At 35.6% G+C, this 15,226-nt stretch overlaps 1 protein-coding gene across 3 annotated transcripts in view; it reads left to right on the forward strand.

Annotated features, from left to right (window-relative positions):
- Nucleotides 1-694: 694 nt before the first annotated feature.
- The window catches only part of stumps (DBB domain-containing protein stumps), a 75,285-nt gene continuing 60,753 nt past the window's right edge, over nt 695-15,226 (forward strand). For all 3 annotated transcript variants that reach the window (XR_011176963.1, XM_046637313.2, XM_046637312.2), the window contains exons 1-2: nt 695-911; nt 11,633-11,672. Coding sequence is in view for 2 of the 3 variants with exons in the window: in XM_046637313.2 (XP_046493269.1) it covers nt 11,663-11,672 (10 nt within the window). In the remaining variant the exon portion in view is untranslated. The remainder of the gene's footprint in view (nt 912-11,632; nt 11,673-15,226) is intronic.

A 15,226-nucleotide genomic window follows, 5' to 3' on the forward strand; every position in this document is an offset into this window, starting at 1 on the left:
AAATACTAGATACCTGAAGTATCGTCATAAAAACAATCCTTAGATCAAAGTCACACACAATCAAGACTACAATTTCTCGATTCCTCGTAACTTTTTTTCCTCTCGAGCGAGTCCAGACATCCCAAGAATTCGCGTTTCGAGAAGTCAAGACCACAAAACCTTAGTCAGACAAGTCTAACGATAACGAAGAAGTTTTCGAGAGGGAATTACGAAGTGGCCTCGTCACCGCGTATATCCATCCGCAGCTGGAGCAAAATCCGTGCGTTTACAGCTGCACGTATGTTAAATCGCAGCCGGAGAGGCGCGCGGCAAAGAAACGCAGGCAAGGCAAGGCAAACCGAAGAAGGGAACGGTTTCTTTCAGATGCCAGATGCGCGGGTGTTCCGAGGAGCGCCCTAACCAGACTTGAACGCGGTCACGTGGCCGCGTCGCATGGCGAAGCAAAAGCTCTGTCAGTACGTCGCGTTGCGCGGTCGCGAACCGAACGCGAGGACTCCTCACATTCTGGGTACCATTCGCGTGTACGAAGACCAGCGTTAACCAAAGGATCGTCGATTCGCGACAACCGCCAGTGCGCGTGCGTGTTTGCTTATTTATTTATTTATTTATTTGTTTGTTTGTTTGTTTGTTTTTTTTGTTTTTTTTGATTTTTTTTTCGTCTCCTTTACTCTGCAAATCGAACTCTGGGTATCGAACCTTTTTTCTCAACACGATTTCGTCTCCGTTTGCGGTAACAATTCCCTTCGTACTTCGGAAGAATATCACGAGGTTGAAAATAAGAGAGAGTGAGAGAGAAACTGTGTCCGATCGTTCCCATTGACTGGTGCTCGGTGTTCTCTAGCGATGTTCCTCTCATCTTGACAACTTCAGGTTTGACAATCTGGAACATATACCTGAACGGAGATTGTTTGGTGAGCTTCATTGTACTGTTAACTTCTGTTATGACGGCAGGGTAATTACCTGCTGCTCAAATTGTATAACCGATGATAAACGATGGAGGAAAAATTGGTGCTACTCAATCTACCACCATTTCAATTCGTCAGTCGTCGACACTGCTTCTGGTGTTTACGATTATAGACAAGATTTGCAAAAGGTGTTGTCCCTCGTTGAAAAAACCTCTGTATTCTCGCGTACGAGAAAAGCTTGATATTCTGTCAAACGATGTGTCAAATTATATTTCCGATTCGGTACTAGAAGCAGTTTGGACGACCGTGTATTTTAAGAAGAATTCGATTGGCGCTGAAAGTTGCTCTAAATTCATTAACATTCGAATATATCCCAACCCCGATAGTACGTTCAATATTGGACGAAGTATTCTTTCGTACAGCGTGTGGAATACAGTGTGCTTTAAGGCTTGTAACAAGTGAAATAATACATTTTTCCGACCGCTTTGAAGAACCTGTGGGTGGGTACAACGAATATTCGTTCCATTAGGTGTTCCAGCCCACCAAGTATATTAATAGACTAAAACTGACAGGCGAACCAAACCAGACGTGCGCTGCTCTCTATTACCCCTCCCGTTTTTCCCCTCCCCTGCCCCTTCCCCTTCACCCCATTTATGCACGTGTGATTTACCCAGACTTTCCAGGATTTCGAAAGGAACGACGAAACTAGCGTTGCGGGTGGTTAAATAAATCGTAATTAATTCGGTGCATAGATTTGTCAGCTGCAGCTGAAAATTTCCGTTGTTGCAAACCTAGATACGAAAGTTTCATTTTTTCTTATAATATGTACTCCTTTTTCCTGTAACTTTAAGTTCGATGCACATTAAGTCAGGTATGCTGAAATTTAAAATAGCCCCTGGATGATAAAATTTTCACGTATATTCATCACAGTTTTCATGTATATATTTTGTACGAATGAAACTTCTGTATGATAATTTTGGTGAACATTTCTTTTCGCACTTTTGTTAAATTTTTATTATAAGAATTTTTCACATACGTATTTATAGTGTCCGATACACATTCTATTTTCTCAAAATTGACCTATTTTTATAACGCATTAATACAAACATTTTTTGTTAGTATTAGGCCGTGATTCTATACGAAAACGTTCAATTTCTTGTTCAAGAATATCTACCTCTTTTGTTGTACGTGTCCCTTTATCTCGTTTTTTCTACAAAATTCACGTATGTCACTTTTATTTAATTGACATAAATCTTTCTTATGCAAGTCAGGGCCAAACGAAATTAAGAAATAGATTTTGAAACAATATCGTTAGATTGGTTGTTTTCACGACTCATCGATAATCAACAACTCGCCCTCTAGATAATTCTAATTTATTAATTTTCAGCGAAACTACGAAAAAGTGATAATTTTCTGATCCCCCCAAATTTCATGTGAAGTCTTAATCGACACATTGCGGGTATTTACCGCATAAAAATGCAAAATTAATATATAAATCCATGGAACTGGACTACCAAGAATTTCCTTGACCGTATCAAAGAATTTTATTATTCATTTAGTATTGTTAAAAATTACACCAAGGATGTAAGATCTCTGAAATGCCTGCACACGGAAATATTAATGATTTCTGCGATGTATAATAGCGCCAATGATTTGCGTCATAATAATTACCGGCCGCCATTTTGAGCTGCCTGATTATTGCTACATCGACGAACACATCTGGACAGATGTGTCCAATATTCTGCATTATATATTCATTCGACAACTGATTCTGCGCACTGAACACATTAAGATTTTGCCCGAAACGTTATTTTTCACGAATCAGAGTTGAAAGTAATCTCTCATTGACATAAGAAAACATTTACGCCATTTTAACCTGTTCCCACTAAACAATTCACCGTGAGTGAATAAATTCGATGTATTTTTCCTTAGGTATTTCATCTGTCGTTTATTCGTGATAAAAAAAGATTTGTTTAATATGGCTAGTAGATGCTCGAGTGAACGACATTTTCTGCCGAGAATCGACATCTGCGTGAAAATGTTTTTTCGTGAACTCAAATATCAAACAAAAACAGATGCTGGCCTGAAATCAGCAGACGCGTTCTATTTCAATAAAAATCTACTATTATTAGCTGAATTGGATTGTAACCGCTTCAACTGCTCGTGAGGTACACACTGCATCTAACTTATCTGCAAATCATATATGGGGCATTCCACGAGTTTTCGATCAAGTTCGGAAGTTGAGATCTTAGATTTGCCCCGAAATCTTTCGTTTGAAAATACTATTCGTAAAACACAGCCCCGTTAATTTCTGTTTTTTTTTTTTTTTTTACATAACAAATCTCATCTAGTCTTCAGATATGATTTAATTAATTTGTTCCGAAAAACTACTTTTCTGAAATCTGCAAACGTCCAGAGCACATTAAAAAAAATAAAAATACAACCAAATTTTGGAGTTCTTCTGGACGGTCGAATTTAATTTCAAATAATGATTATAAATATTTATAAGGGATAAAATTTTGATTTCGCAATGTATTCGTTATTTTGTAAATCCCTAGGTAAATGTGGTTTCTTTTTACCCATATTACTAAAAATCTTTTCCTCTTTTTCGTATGACGAATTTGTCGCAATCATAATTTGTTTTTTTTTTTTATTTCCATTACCTTCCGAAACAACGCATCTTTTTCCGTAATGAAAATTCTATTTTCGACGAGTGCCAAAAAATTGTGTTACGTTTCGCTAGATTTTTGTGAATCTTTTTATATTTAAAAAAATGAGTGCCCCGGAAACAGTAAATTGAATCGTGTCTCAGATTGGGACGATTGGTTAAATAAAAACACAAATGGGGTTGTATTTTGTAGTCAGTATTGTCGTAAAAAAAATTCCAGTGCAATCTGAAATTTCAATTTCTGATCTTGATCGACACCTCATACATGGGGCATTCTATGCAAAATCATCAAACGTTTTACCCAATCATTATCAATTTGATCAATTCTACTCCATCGTAGAATATCCATTGAAAAAATTGAATGCTATGTTTTTCATGAGTTGAATGCACTCAAGGTTTCAACGGGTAAAATTTTTTAAAAATTCTTATCTTTCGAAAGAGTGAGATTTAAAATTTGAAAAAAAATTAGAATTTTTTCTTCACATAGATACTCTTTGACAAAACAAAATGGCCACATTGACATTAGTAGGTCACACCTTAGAAGAATCGCATAACGGTTACACTGCGTGAAATTTATCTCAAACGTGATGTTTTGCTTTAAAAATGAGTTTCTAAATATCCGAAAGAAATATCTAGGTATTGTTTAAGGATCGCAGAAAAAGCTCTCTCAGTTTTCCTAACCAAACTTGATTATTTAAATATAGTAAGACATCGGCAAAGTTAAGGAGAGTGCCAAAAATGTCTAAAAAAAAGTCTTGAAAAATTTTTCGGATGCAATTCACCCCAAGTGTCCTATTAGGGTTAAAAGTAATCAGGTCAGAAGCTCGGTCATTTGAATTCGGCACTTTCCGAACTTTTCAAATTCGAGATTTCGGAGTAAGACGAATTAGGTACGTGGAATCGTAGGGGCAACCAACTGCGGAACAAGTATGAACTATAAATATTAACGAGAAGATTTACACGTGTTCCTTGGCACGCGTTTGTAAGGGCACGTATTTGACCGGAAATATGCGGCAGGTGCGAGGAAAGTGTAAAAATTATAAACAATCCGTCCCGATATGTGTAGCGGGACGGTCTTTATTTATCGTACCGAAATCAAGGTGAATTGATATTCACACAGTTCTTCTGATATTCCAGCTATCTATCTCAACCGCAATAAACGTTATCATCAATCGTAAACGACGAAAAGTTACTTTTCATTGATATTTTATACTGAAACCATTGTTTTCAAATTATTAAACTAGCGATACTCATTTATATGGGTGAACGTTGAATTGTTTGAAGAAAATTTGGTTTTTAAAACCAAATCGTAACATACTTAGGTACATAGTTTTTGCAACATGATTTAATAATATCTGACCAGCTTTTAATCGTTTCCGTTTCTTTTTGAATCTTTCAAATGCCATACACAGCCATTGACTAAAGTTTTTTAAAGACGACTAGCCTCATATTTCGATTAAATACAACATTCGAATAAGCTTTGTAAGCAATTCAAACATCATTGCAGGATCAGATCAAAGCGGATAATTTTGTTTAACCAGTAACGACAGGAAAGGCAATCATGATAAATAAATTCTCTCTTATCTCTAAATACCGAAGCCTTCTTTTTAATTTTCCCTCCTTTTTTTCGACGAAAAAAAAAAGAATAAAAGATATTATTATAATCACCCTGAAAATTAAAAATTGAGTACTTGGTAGATCTTGAAATTTCAAGAAACGACGATATTTCGAGAGTGGATCAACGGATTTTGATGATTTGAAATCTTGCAAGTTGTACCGAAAATTTATCGTATTCTACAAAATTCTACGTTCAGCATGCTAAAATTCATTCAGAAGTAGAAAGGTTTTTGATTTGAGAATTTCGATTTGTATACATTGTTCGAGAATATTACAGTATACCATCGAAACGTTATTAGAGTCATCTGTTATCATCCCTATATTACAATAAATAATGTCACGTATTCTTGCATTCAATTATCGTGGCATATACTCGAGAACTTTCAATAATATTTCATCTATCCCAAAAACTTGCACCGATAATTCACGCTAACAATATTTTTCAGTGAAATGAAAAATCCACAAGAATGCTCACTTCGGTCGACAAATCCGAAATGATTAAAAAGTGCAAATGGAATAGCATAATGTAAAATAAAATTTAATACAACGGATTCGAACAGGACACCTTCATGACGATTTTACGATACCGAGTTCTTTTAGAGCAATTAGGAATACAAGAAAATATGAGGGATGGAAAGTTCTAAACAAGTCGAAAGTAACTTTGAACAACAATTTTTATTCGAAGTCGAGTGTTCTGCCCCAAGAGCTAAATAACCGTGCTAACGTATTCTGAGGCACGTGCCGATACCTTCGGGAAAAGTCTTTTCAATACCCTTTCGCAAACTCGTGCTGCAATTATAAAATGCTATTAGCCTGGTGTACAGGTATAAACACGCGGAGCACGGTAATAATCCGACCCTGAGGCATTCTGGACTTGCTGCAGCTGTACAAACATGAATTAAACAAAATATCTATTAAACGTTACTTATAGCTGTATTTTGCGGCTGTTTTTGAATACGGTACAATTCTTCACATCTGTTAGTCAGCCCGTCTTGTTCCTAGCATAAATTTTATGGAACAACGAAGAGCCGCTATTTTTACATGGTCTGACACAAGCGGTTATTTTCACTGTAAATATCACGTACTCGGAAAAAATGAAATCTATTATGCGTTGTTCGTTGCATTTTTGACAAAAGTTTAATCTACTTCTAAAGGGACAAATACCCGAATAAACGATCAATTGAAATTCCTATGAAAATTTGGTCATTTTGCAATAGAAAATAGGCATTTTTTCTTTTCTATGTGAATTTTGTCCGTTCTTGTTGTTCTATGAAATAAAATTGGTCTCGAAATATCTCAACCTTTATATTCGCGTTACCGTTTTCTTAGTGTGTTTCGGAAATTAATTATATTAAGAAATAATGACGGAATGACTGAATCATCGAGTCAAGAAATAAGTATGAACTACCGAATGAATAACTCGTATCAGTCTGTGAATCAATTTTAGAATTTGTTCACAGAAAAAGTTACAATAAAACATTAGAATTTTTTAAGCAGTTGAGTCCTTGTGCAGTTCTGATTTAAAATTCTGAAGCTGTTCAAAACTCTTGCTTTTAGTGGGTACATTTTTTCCTTTTTTTTATGTTGAATCTGTTTCTGTATACATGTTCATTATTCTTGAAGGGGATTGCAAATTTCAAAATGAATCAAAAGGCAATAAAACTTTGGAAAGTGATGTATTATGTATACATTGGGGTGGTCCTTAATAGGGTTGTTTTTGAATTTTTATGCTCCGAGGGGCTTAAACGTTTTCAAATTGATAAAAAAGAATTCCCTGAAGATTCGAGCTCTCTATATCAACTCTTGGATAATCCGCTTTTTGATCGAAGTATTTTATGAGAACAACGTGAGAAAAACTTTTTTTCTCTTTGAAATTTTATAAGTCGTTAACGAGTATACCGAAAATAATGAAAAATACATATTTTTGTAGAGAATTGAAAGCTCTACAAAAAAGCTCTGATGCATAAAATTCGTAAATGAAAGCGTTCATGTATTAATTAACATTTAAAGTTTATTTTCATAAAAAATTATCATTCTGTCAAGTATAGCTACAAAATGAACAATCGTGTAATAAAATATATCGCACATTACTTGTAGGCTATAAAATTTAAGATAAATTCATGTAATTACATTATTGTAAAACCTCATTACATGATAAATGAAAATCGAAAAATTACTTTCTACTAGTATTGATCGATGCAATGCTAAAAAAATTTACAAAGTCTTGATTGGTACTGTGACTCAGTCACAATTCTCTGCAACAATTTGTATTTTCCATTATTGTGGGTATATTCGTTAACGACTTATAAAATTTCAAAGAGCAACAGAAGCTTGTCCCATTTTATTTCCATAAGATACTTCGATCAGAAAGCCTACTATCTTATTGTTAGAGTTGAAAGAAAGCTAAAAATTACAAGGATTTTTTTAAAACTAACTTGAAAGCGTTTAATGCTCTGGAAAAATGAAAATTCAAAGACAACCCTTTCATCGACTACCCTAACGTACATATCAACGGTGCATGATTTTTTCCCACACTTATGGAAGCAAGACTTGTCTACACGTATACTACACGTAAAGTTGGATACTGGGATTGGCAGAGCGACTTTCAGTGAGCAGAGGCCGACGTTCTGTTCGGTGCGAGTCCGATTCAAAGTCGCGGAACTATTTCTAGTGGTGAATGAAATGTTTAGCTCAGCAATGATCTATAAATTGTGTCCCCGCCCAGCAGGAGAGCTAAGCGTGCCACGATAAGATCAGAGATCGCAGAACCCCGCAGAAGACGAACGGAAAGTTCAATTGCGATTCGAGATTATCAACGTCAGTGCTCTTTGATGTAGGTTTTTATCACGGGCAAGAGAAGGACATGGTTACACACGGTTGAACACGCGTCGCGAATAACTCTCTTCGCGGCATTGGAAAACGTGAGAACCTTGCTTGACCGAAGCGATAATTCTGTGTGCAGATACATTAACGTACCTACGGTGCCACATCTCTTCTCTGCATAAATAAAACTCAACGTCTTTCTTTCCGCCTGTCCGTATCCTCGCTTGTAACTCCAGAACTACCGAACCAACTTAGATTCCTTTTTTTTTCTTCTGTGGATAGCAACAACGTCTGAACAGGTTTTAGGATATACTTTGTTACATACTGAGAAAAATTTCATTTGTTACAGTACGTACCTAAATGTCAATCGAGAAACACACCTGATTAACTTTGAAGGAGGAATTCCTCAAATTCTCAACAACTCAATATCGAATAATTATTTTCATACAACCCCCGTTATAACTGAATTGTATGCGCCATTCGATCGGTTTTCACGTTTCTATAATTTCCAGTACACCAGAATTGGACCGCATTAAATTTCGCCTTACAAGTTTCTGTTCAAATTCGAAACCTTGGCCGTAGAAATTGTTCAATCGATCACTATGTAAATTCATAATGAAATCTGAAAGTTGCATGCTAGCGTGCATTGAGACGATAAGTAATAATTATGAATTGTCAATCGATCGCGCTTCACGTTTCACCTTATAATTTAGAGATTGTACAATGAAATTATGTAGCCGTTTTTCACTCGTCGTTCATCTAACTCCTCAGAAATTCTAAGGCTTATTTTACTGGAAATCTTGGCCGATGATGATCAACGAGAAGCTATTGAAAATGCGTTAAAAAAATGTACGATTCACGCGGATATAAACTACCAGGTATTAGATAATCAACGTTAATTTTCTCAATAACACCTGTGGTAGAATTTTTCCTCCACGTGTACCCTTCCGATTTGCTCCCCGAGCCTTAAATTTTTAGATATTCCTGCACATACTTAAAAAATTTGTCCTTTCTGTGTCAAGCACACATAAAAATGGACACCCTGTAGTCACGGCTATACACAACAAACGACAAGACGTAAAAATAAGTCAGAATCACGAATGCGAGACGCACTGCGGAAGAAGGCCATATCAGGACTTCCGAGTTGTCGCTGATCGCCATCCGCTGGCACTTATGCATGGTGCACATACAGCGCGAAGATATATAGTACGTGTAGACTTCATCGTGGCTACGTGTTTATTCGTATACAACGCCTGTACGTGCGGCTCGATCGGCAATAATATACCACTTATTATTAAGCAAGACATGTACAATTTTTGTCTTATTATTAGGCACCTTTCGGAGCCGTGTCCAACACGTGTCTGCATTGGGGATACAATGTTGTTCCATCTTGTTTCACTGCGCAACTCGATACAGCGTCGAATTTCCTTTTCTCTTGATAGAAACTTTTACCATCGCACATGCCCGTGTTGGTTTACTAATTTTGAGAGAAATATTTTTGCGAATAGTTGAAAATTCGTAGGGTTCGAAATTTATTGTTCAGTCAACCAATTGCATGACGAACTTCATTGTAATTTTTGGTTGGTGAATTATAAATCAACGTTAATTTAACCAAACTCTGTTAATCAACATGCAGCGGTCAAGGGTACAGTAATGATTGTGCAAAGAATTTTACAAATAAGCTAAATGTTGTCTATTTATAGATCTTCAACTCGACTATTCGGTACCGTTGAAAACACACCGCTTTAATGATGATCTGTAAGGTTTGCGGTTGGAGCAACTCCTCCACAGTCACCATTCACAAATATGTTAATATTGACTATCTCACATTAATCAATGACACGATATACTTTGTTACTAATCGTTTTTGGTGTCGGTTAATTTTACGTGACTGCTGAAATATTTTCATTTCATTTCTCATTTAAATTGTGATCATTTGCAGTTATCCTAGTAACGTTCAAGTCACGCTGCAATAGCTCGTATCGACAATAATATTTTATGGTAAAGATTATATCGTTCAACAGATTAGATAAAGGAGCCGTAAATTTTTAAACAGTTAGGTTGGCGATGTCGTTATTAAAGAAAACGTCTGCCATTCAAATCCCTGCGAGCACAGCGATTTTTCATAAACCAAGAATGTGTTTTTCATCGATTTGCGGTCAATAGTAAATTGATAGGAACAAAAATGCGTCTTGCATATCACAGAATAAATAAAATTACGCATAGCTGATAGAAAATCGTTTTTTATGGCACTTATCGTGCAGATATTGCTCCGACTAAAGTTTCTCTCTGGTTTAAATTACTACATCTTACGGTGGAATTTCTGCATTGTTGTGTCAAATCTATATACAAATATCATCAATCACGCCGATAAGTTTTTAGTTAAACATGCTATGATTTTACAAGCGATCTTAACTATAAATCTCGATTGTCCCCTCAGGCAACTATATTTTATAATATGTTTGATCAGAATCTTCTCCCAGTTCGTTAGGCACAGATTCGATTGAAAATCACTACGCATTCAATATTGCAGTCAAATTAGGTACCCACCTCATCTACGTAAGTCAGCGGTACGGCCTGATAGAAAGTTTTAGTTTGTCTCTTTTAATTCGTGGCTATTTTTTAGCGAGTTGCATTACGCTAAAGAATCCTAGCGCGTAAAAAATTTTCTCAATGGTATTCGAAACGCAAATTGCCCAACAGGAGCTTACTTTTTAATCAAGAAATATCAATAATTTTTCAGATTTATTAGACATAAGCCAATTGAAAGTGAAGATAGTTCGGGATATAAAAAAATTCATAATTGTTTCAAGCGAGCCTTCAAAAGATTATTTGAGAAAAAAACGAGATGCTATTACCGTAAATTGTCCTTATATTTCTTCGCATTATTGTACAATAATGTGATCTGAACTTCGATAATTTTGGATCGATCCACCTAAACTTTGAATCTTCTAGAATTCTATGAAAATACGCATATTTTGAAGAAAAAAAATCAACAAAATTCGTACATTTGTGCAAAAGTTGTAGCGCTTTAAAAAAGAACGTATATCCGAGAAATCTGTATAAACGGGTATTTGTAAAATACAAATGGCAATAGTCATGCAGGCAAATCAACATTTTTTTGGGAGAAAACGAAGAAATACCGGTATTCTAAACTTTACCAAAGAATGATGCATATTTTTTTGTCTTTCAATTGTTCGTCTCTTGACATTTCGTATGAGACTTGAATATCCTTTAGCCACAGCACACCGCAAGCCTAACTTTTTCTAATCCTGGATATATGCTTGTGTATCATGAATCCTACGTAATAAGAGATCATATGCTTTATTTCCTGTCTGACATAATCTATGCGACTGAATGCCACGTGTTTATATTCCCTACGTGTCAAAAATTTTGTGTACCAGCTCTGTTTACCATAATTCTATAAACCATGTTGAACGTGTGTCAATCAGCCATATTCTCTAGAGTCTAGATAATTACATTAATTTTCTAAGCATCTTTTGTTAAAAATGAATTTAGCATGTAGCAGATAAATATACTCTAATTTAGATTTGCGGAAATTTTTATTATTAAATTGGTGACAATAGGTATGAGATTTAATTTTGTTACTTTTTTTCAGAATGACCGATTTTCTGTCATCTGAGTGGCAATGGCTGTTGGTAAGCACAATCTTATTTCTTAATATTTTAATGATCCAGTTAAAAATTGTAGAATCAGCATTAATTTTATTATTCTTATTTTTGTTCCGAAAAGTTACTTAACACTGTCGTATCGAAAAATTTAAATTAAAAACGAAAAAATTTATTAATTGTTTAAAAAAAATTACATTTACCAGTTTTCTTTGATTTACGTACACCATGTGTCTATAAGTAACCTAGTGAAGTTAATCTCCCGTCAAATTAAAATCAAGTAATTATTCTACAATATCAATTTCAATATATTCAACAAGAGAAAGTGGTGAAAATTGAATATGGAAGATGTCCACCGCTTTTGTCGTAGGATGCACGGTTCACGAGATATTCGATAAAACTTGTTTTCCAAGATAGAACGACTTGGTCTACAATTTAAGGTTAAGCTTTTCTAAGCCCTCGCTACAGAATATGTAAAAATTAGCCTTCTCGGTTCATTTGCATTTGTATGTCTTTTTTCGGACAGAATGACTGGACTACAACAATAGCGGACTCCTAATTCTCCGATCGCTCATCTCTCTCTTTCCTCGTTTCACTCTCTTCTTCTTCTCACAATATATAACACAACACACAACATTTCAACATTATTGGTGATCGTTCAGTTAATAGAACAATGATATGAAGAAAATCGTCACGTTCGGAATCGAGGTCACATTGTCATCGTTCCTACGTATATCACACGAATGTTATGAACTTTACATTCGCAAACCGACATATAATCACTGACATACGTATATTTCTCATCGCCTGGTTTCCTGGCCGGGCAGTCATTGTCGCAGAATTGTCGCAGCAATCAGATGACGTCATATCCAAAATACGTGTTCTCTGTTCTAAAATCGGATGTCACTTGTAAGATCTGAATAATAGCACGTTCCACAAGTTGACCCATATCAGGATCAACTTTTCCCATTCAAGCCCTTCAAATTTTTTATAAGTCTTTTCCATATATATTTTTTCGTTCTTGCGATATTCGTTTGGGACGATTAGAACCAACCATCCTGATACTTTATGCATAAACAATTTGAGTTATTATTGCTAATTGGTTACAGTTTCACTTCGTCAGAGTATGAGATGCTTGTTGGATCGTCTATTGATCGAAATTTGCGTAAAGTTTCAAACAGATTTTTTGATTTGGTATAAGATTATTAAATAGTTGACGATTAGATCGTTGACACTTGTCGGTTAGTTGGATCGTTGTTGATTGTTTGAAAGATCGGTGTGTACTGGCTGTCGTTAGTTGATAAAAGAAAGAATTTCAAGGTTTTTTGGAAAAGTGGAAGGGCGAAGAGGTGTGACGGAGGTGATTTTAGTTGACTGGGTTGGTTAGCGATACTGTTTATTCGAAGTAGCGGAAAGGTCGAAGATGCTGTTCCTTCCGAAAAGTAGGAAAAGGATCGGGTACATTTGTAAAGTTAAACAATACGCGACCCTCACATCTGTTCACCGAATGTTGTAAAGTGGGAAAACTCCGCGTTGGAAATCAAGTAAGAAATTTTTGTGTATTGATTCATTGTCGACAAAGTTATTTATTGTTTAGTTGGAAGGTTTTGAGTGAAAACATCGTCTTGCCAGATGTGTACTGCTTTGCTTCAAACTCTTGTACACTGGAATATGGCTGAATTGTCAGATAAAAAATTTTAATGTATGTCGATTCACGTGACGTCATTACTTGATAGAATTCAGAAGTGTTTGGAAATTATATGCGGATATACCGGGACAATCTCTTGAAACTTGAAAATCAACCGCGCATGCGCGAGTTTTATCGGCTGTTCATGCAGGCTGGCCATCCCGAGTTTCAGCTGTCAAACTGTTTCTGGCGGCGATGTAGTTGATACGAATTTTCGAGGTTAGAATCTCAAGTAATCGAGCTAGTGACTCGGAAAAGTTTGAAAAGCATTTGTTGTTGGGTCGGAGAGTTGATTCTTCAAAGAACGGTTGGAATTTAATGCTTATACTCTTTGAAAATTCAAACTTACAAATTTTGTGTTAGTTGGCCCGCCTGCATCGCAGACAAAAATATCGCTGCGGGAAGATTTCGCCGACCAATGAGATCGAATTATTTGGCGCATGCGCAGTTGATTTTCAAGTTTCAAGACATTTTCCCGCTATGTTACTGTCAAAATTATGTGCTGATACGCAACAATAGTATGCTTTGAAAAATGCAATTATAATTTAACTGAAATTACAACAATCTATTTTTTTACGCAGCAGGCCCAGACTCCAAAATTTATTATTCTCTGGACTTGGTATTAGTATCGACTTGGGACTATAGACTAAATTTTTTTGAGGGGTTCATGTACAACGTATCAAAAGTTATTAAAAAAAGTTTACAGAAAGGCAAATGCATAAGGCTTCCGCCTGGTATATTACATACATCGAAGGGAGTGCCTGAAACTGACATTTCATTGCCTGCCACACTCGCAGTTGTCACTTTCAACAGAAATGAGAAAATACGACATTATTTTTTCAACCCGCTGTAGCAAATGGGCGTATTTAGATTCGCTAATAAATTTTAGAATAATAAAGGCTAATTTGGTAAGATTATTTCGTCATCGAAAAAGATATCGTGCCTTGCGCAAAAACGAGATAACGTTTTAGGCTAAGACCAACTTGTTATTAACTGTAATGTAATATAGCCAAACATTGAGTATTCGTTGGAACGATATATTTGTAAGCTACGATGTTTGCTTTGAAACTACAATAATACAATGAAATATCGGAGTTATAAATCAAAGCTCAGATACTAATTTCGCAATTTAAATCGCTTTAAAATTATGAAAAATCCAACAGATTCGTTCGATTTTACTCTAAGATGGCTCATTTTATTCAGGAGTTGTAATACCTGCTACAATTTCACTTTAACACTTTTTTTTAGATCTGTAGGTACGGTTAAGTATTTTATCTCACGTCCTAGCGCCAATATTGATTATAATCAATTGGCTTGTACTAAGAAAAAATCGAACCTATTTTAGTGAATATGTAGAAAGTAGGTTTCTGAATAAAATGAGCCATCGCGTAAGAGTGAAATCGAACGAATCTACTAGATTTAACTCAATTTAGAAGCTTTCTGAAAATGACATATCAAAATCTGAGCTTTTATTAACAATTTTAGTATTTCTTAATCTTCCATTTTTTAAGAAATCATCGCAGCTTAACAATATATGAATTTGGTATTGCAATTTTTTTTTTTTTTTTGCAATATGCCATTTATCGCGTAACAATGCAAATCAAAGGTGTCGCTTTCTGGCTCACCAAACTCCTGATTTACCGTGGCTCGACATCTCACAGGAACCAAACTCTCAAAATACGAAAATTTTCACAGGGCTCGATATCACCAACTATACTCAAGCATCATTTTACGAAATGTGTGAATTCCGAGTCTCGCGTTTAATCTTCTTAATATTGGGAATTAGGGCAAGCTATCCCTCGTTTATCCATCAATGCTTACGATTTGCCGCTCAAGGGATAGATCCGTCTCGTCTTCTTTCGCCTTCTTTCTTCCCGTACTGCATTCAAACGAAAAA

Source organism: Neodiprion pinetum, chromosome 1 (genome assembly GCF_021155775.2).
Source record: "Neodiprion pinetum isolate iyNeoPine1 chromosome 1, iyNeoPine1.2, whole genome shotgun sequence".
Lineage (NCBI taxonomy): Eukaryota > Metazoa > Arthropoda > Insecta > Hymenoptera > Diprionidae > Neodiprion > Neodiprion pinetum.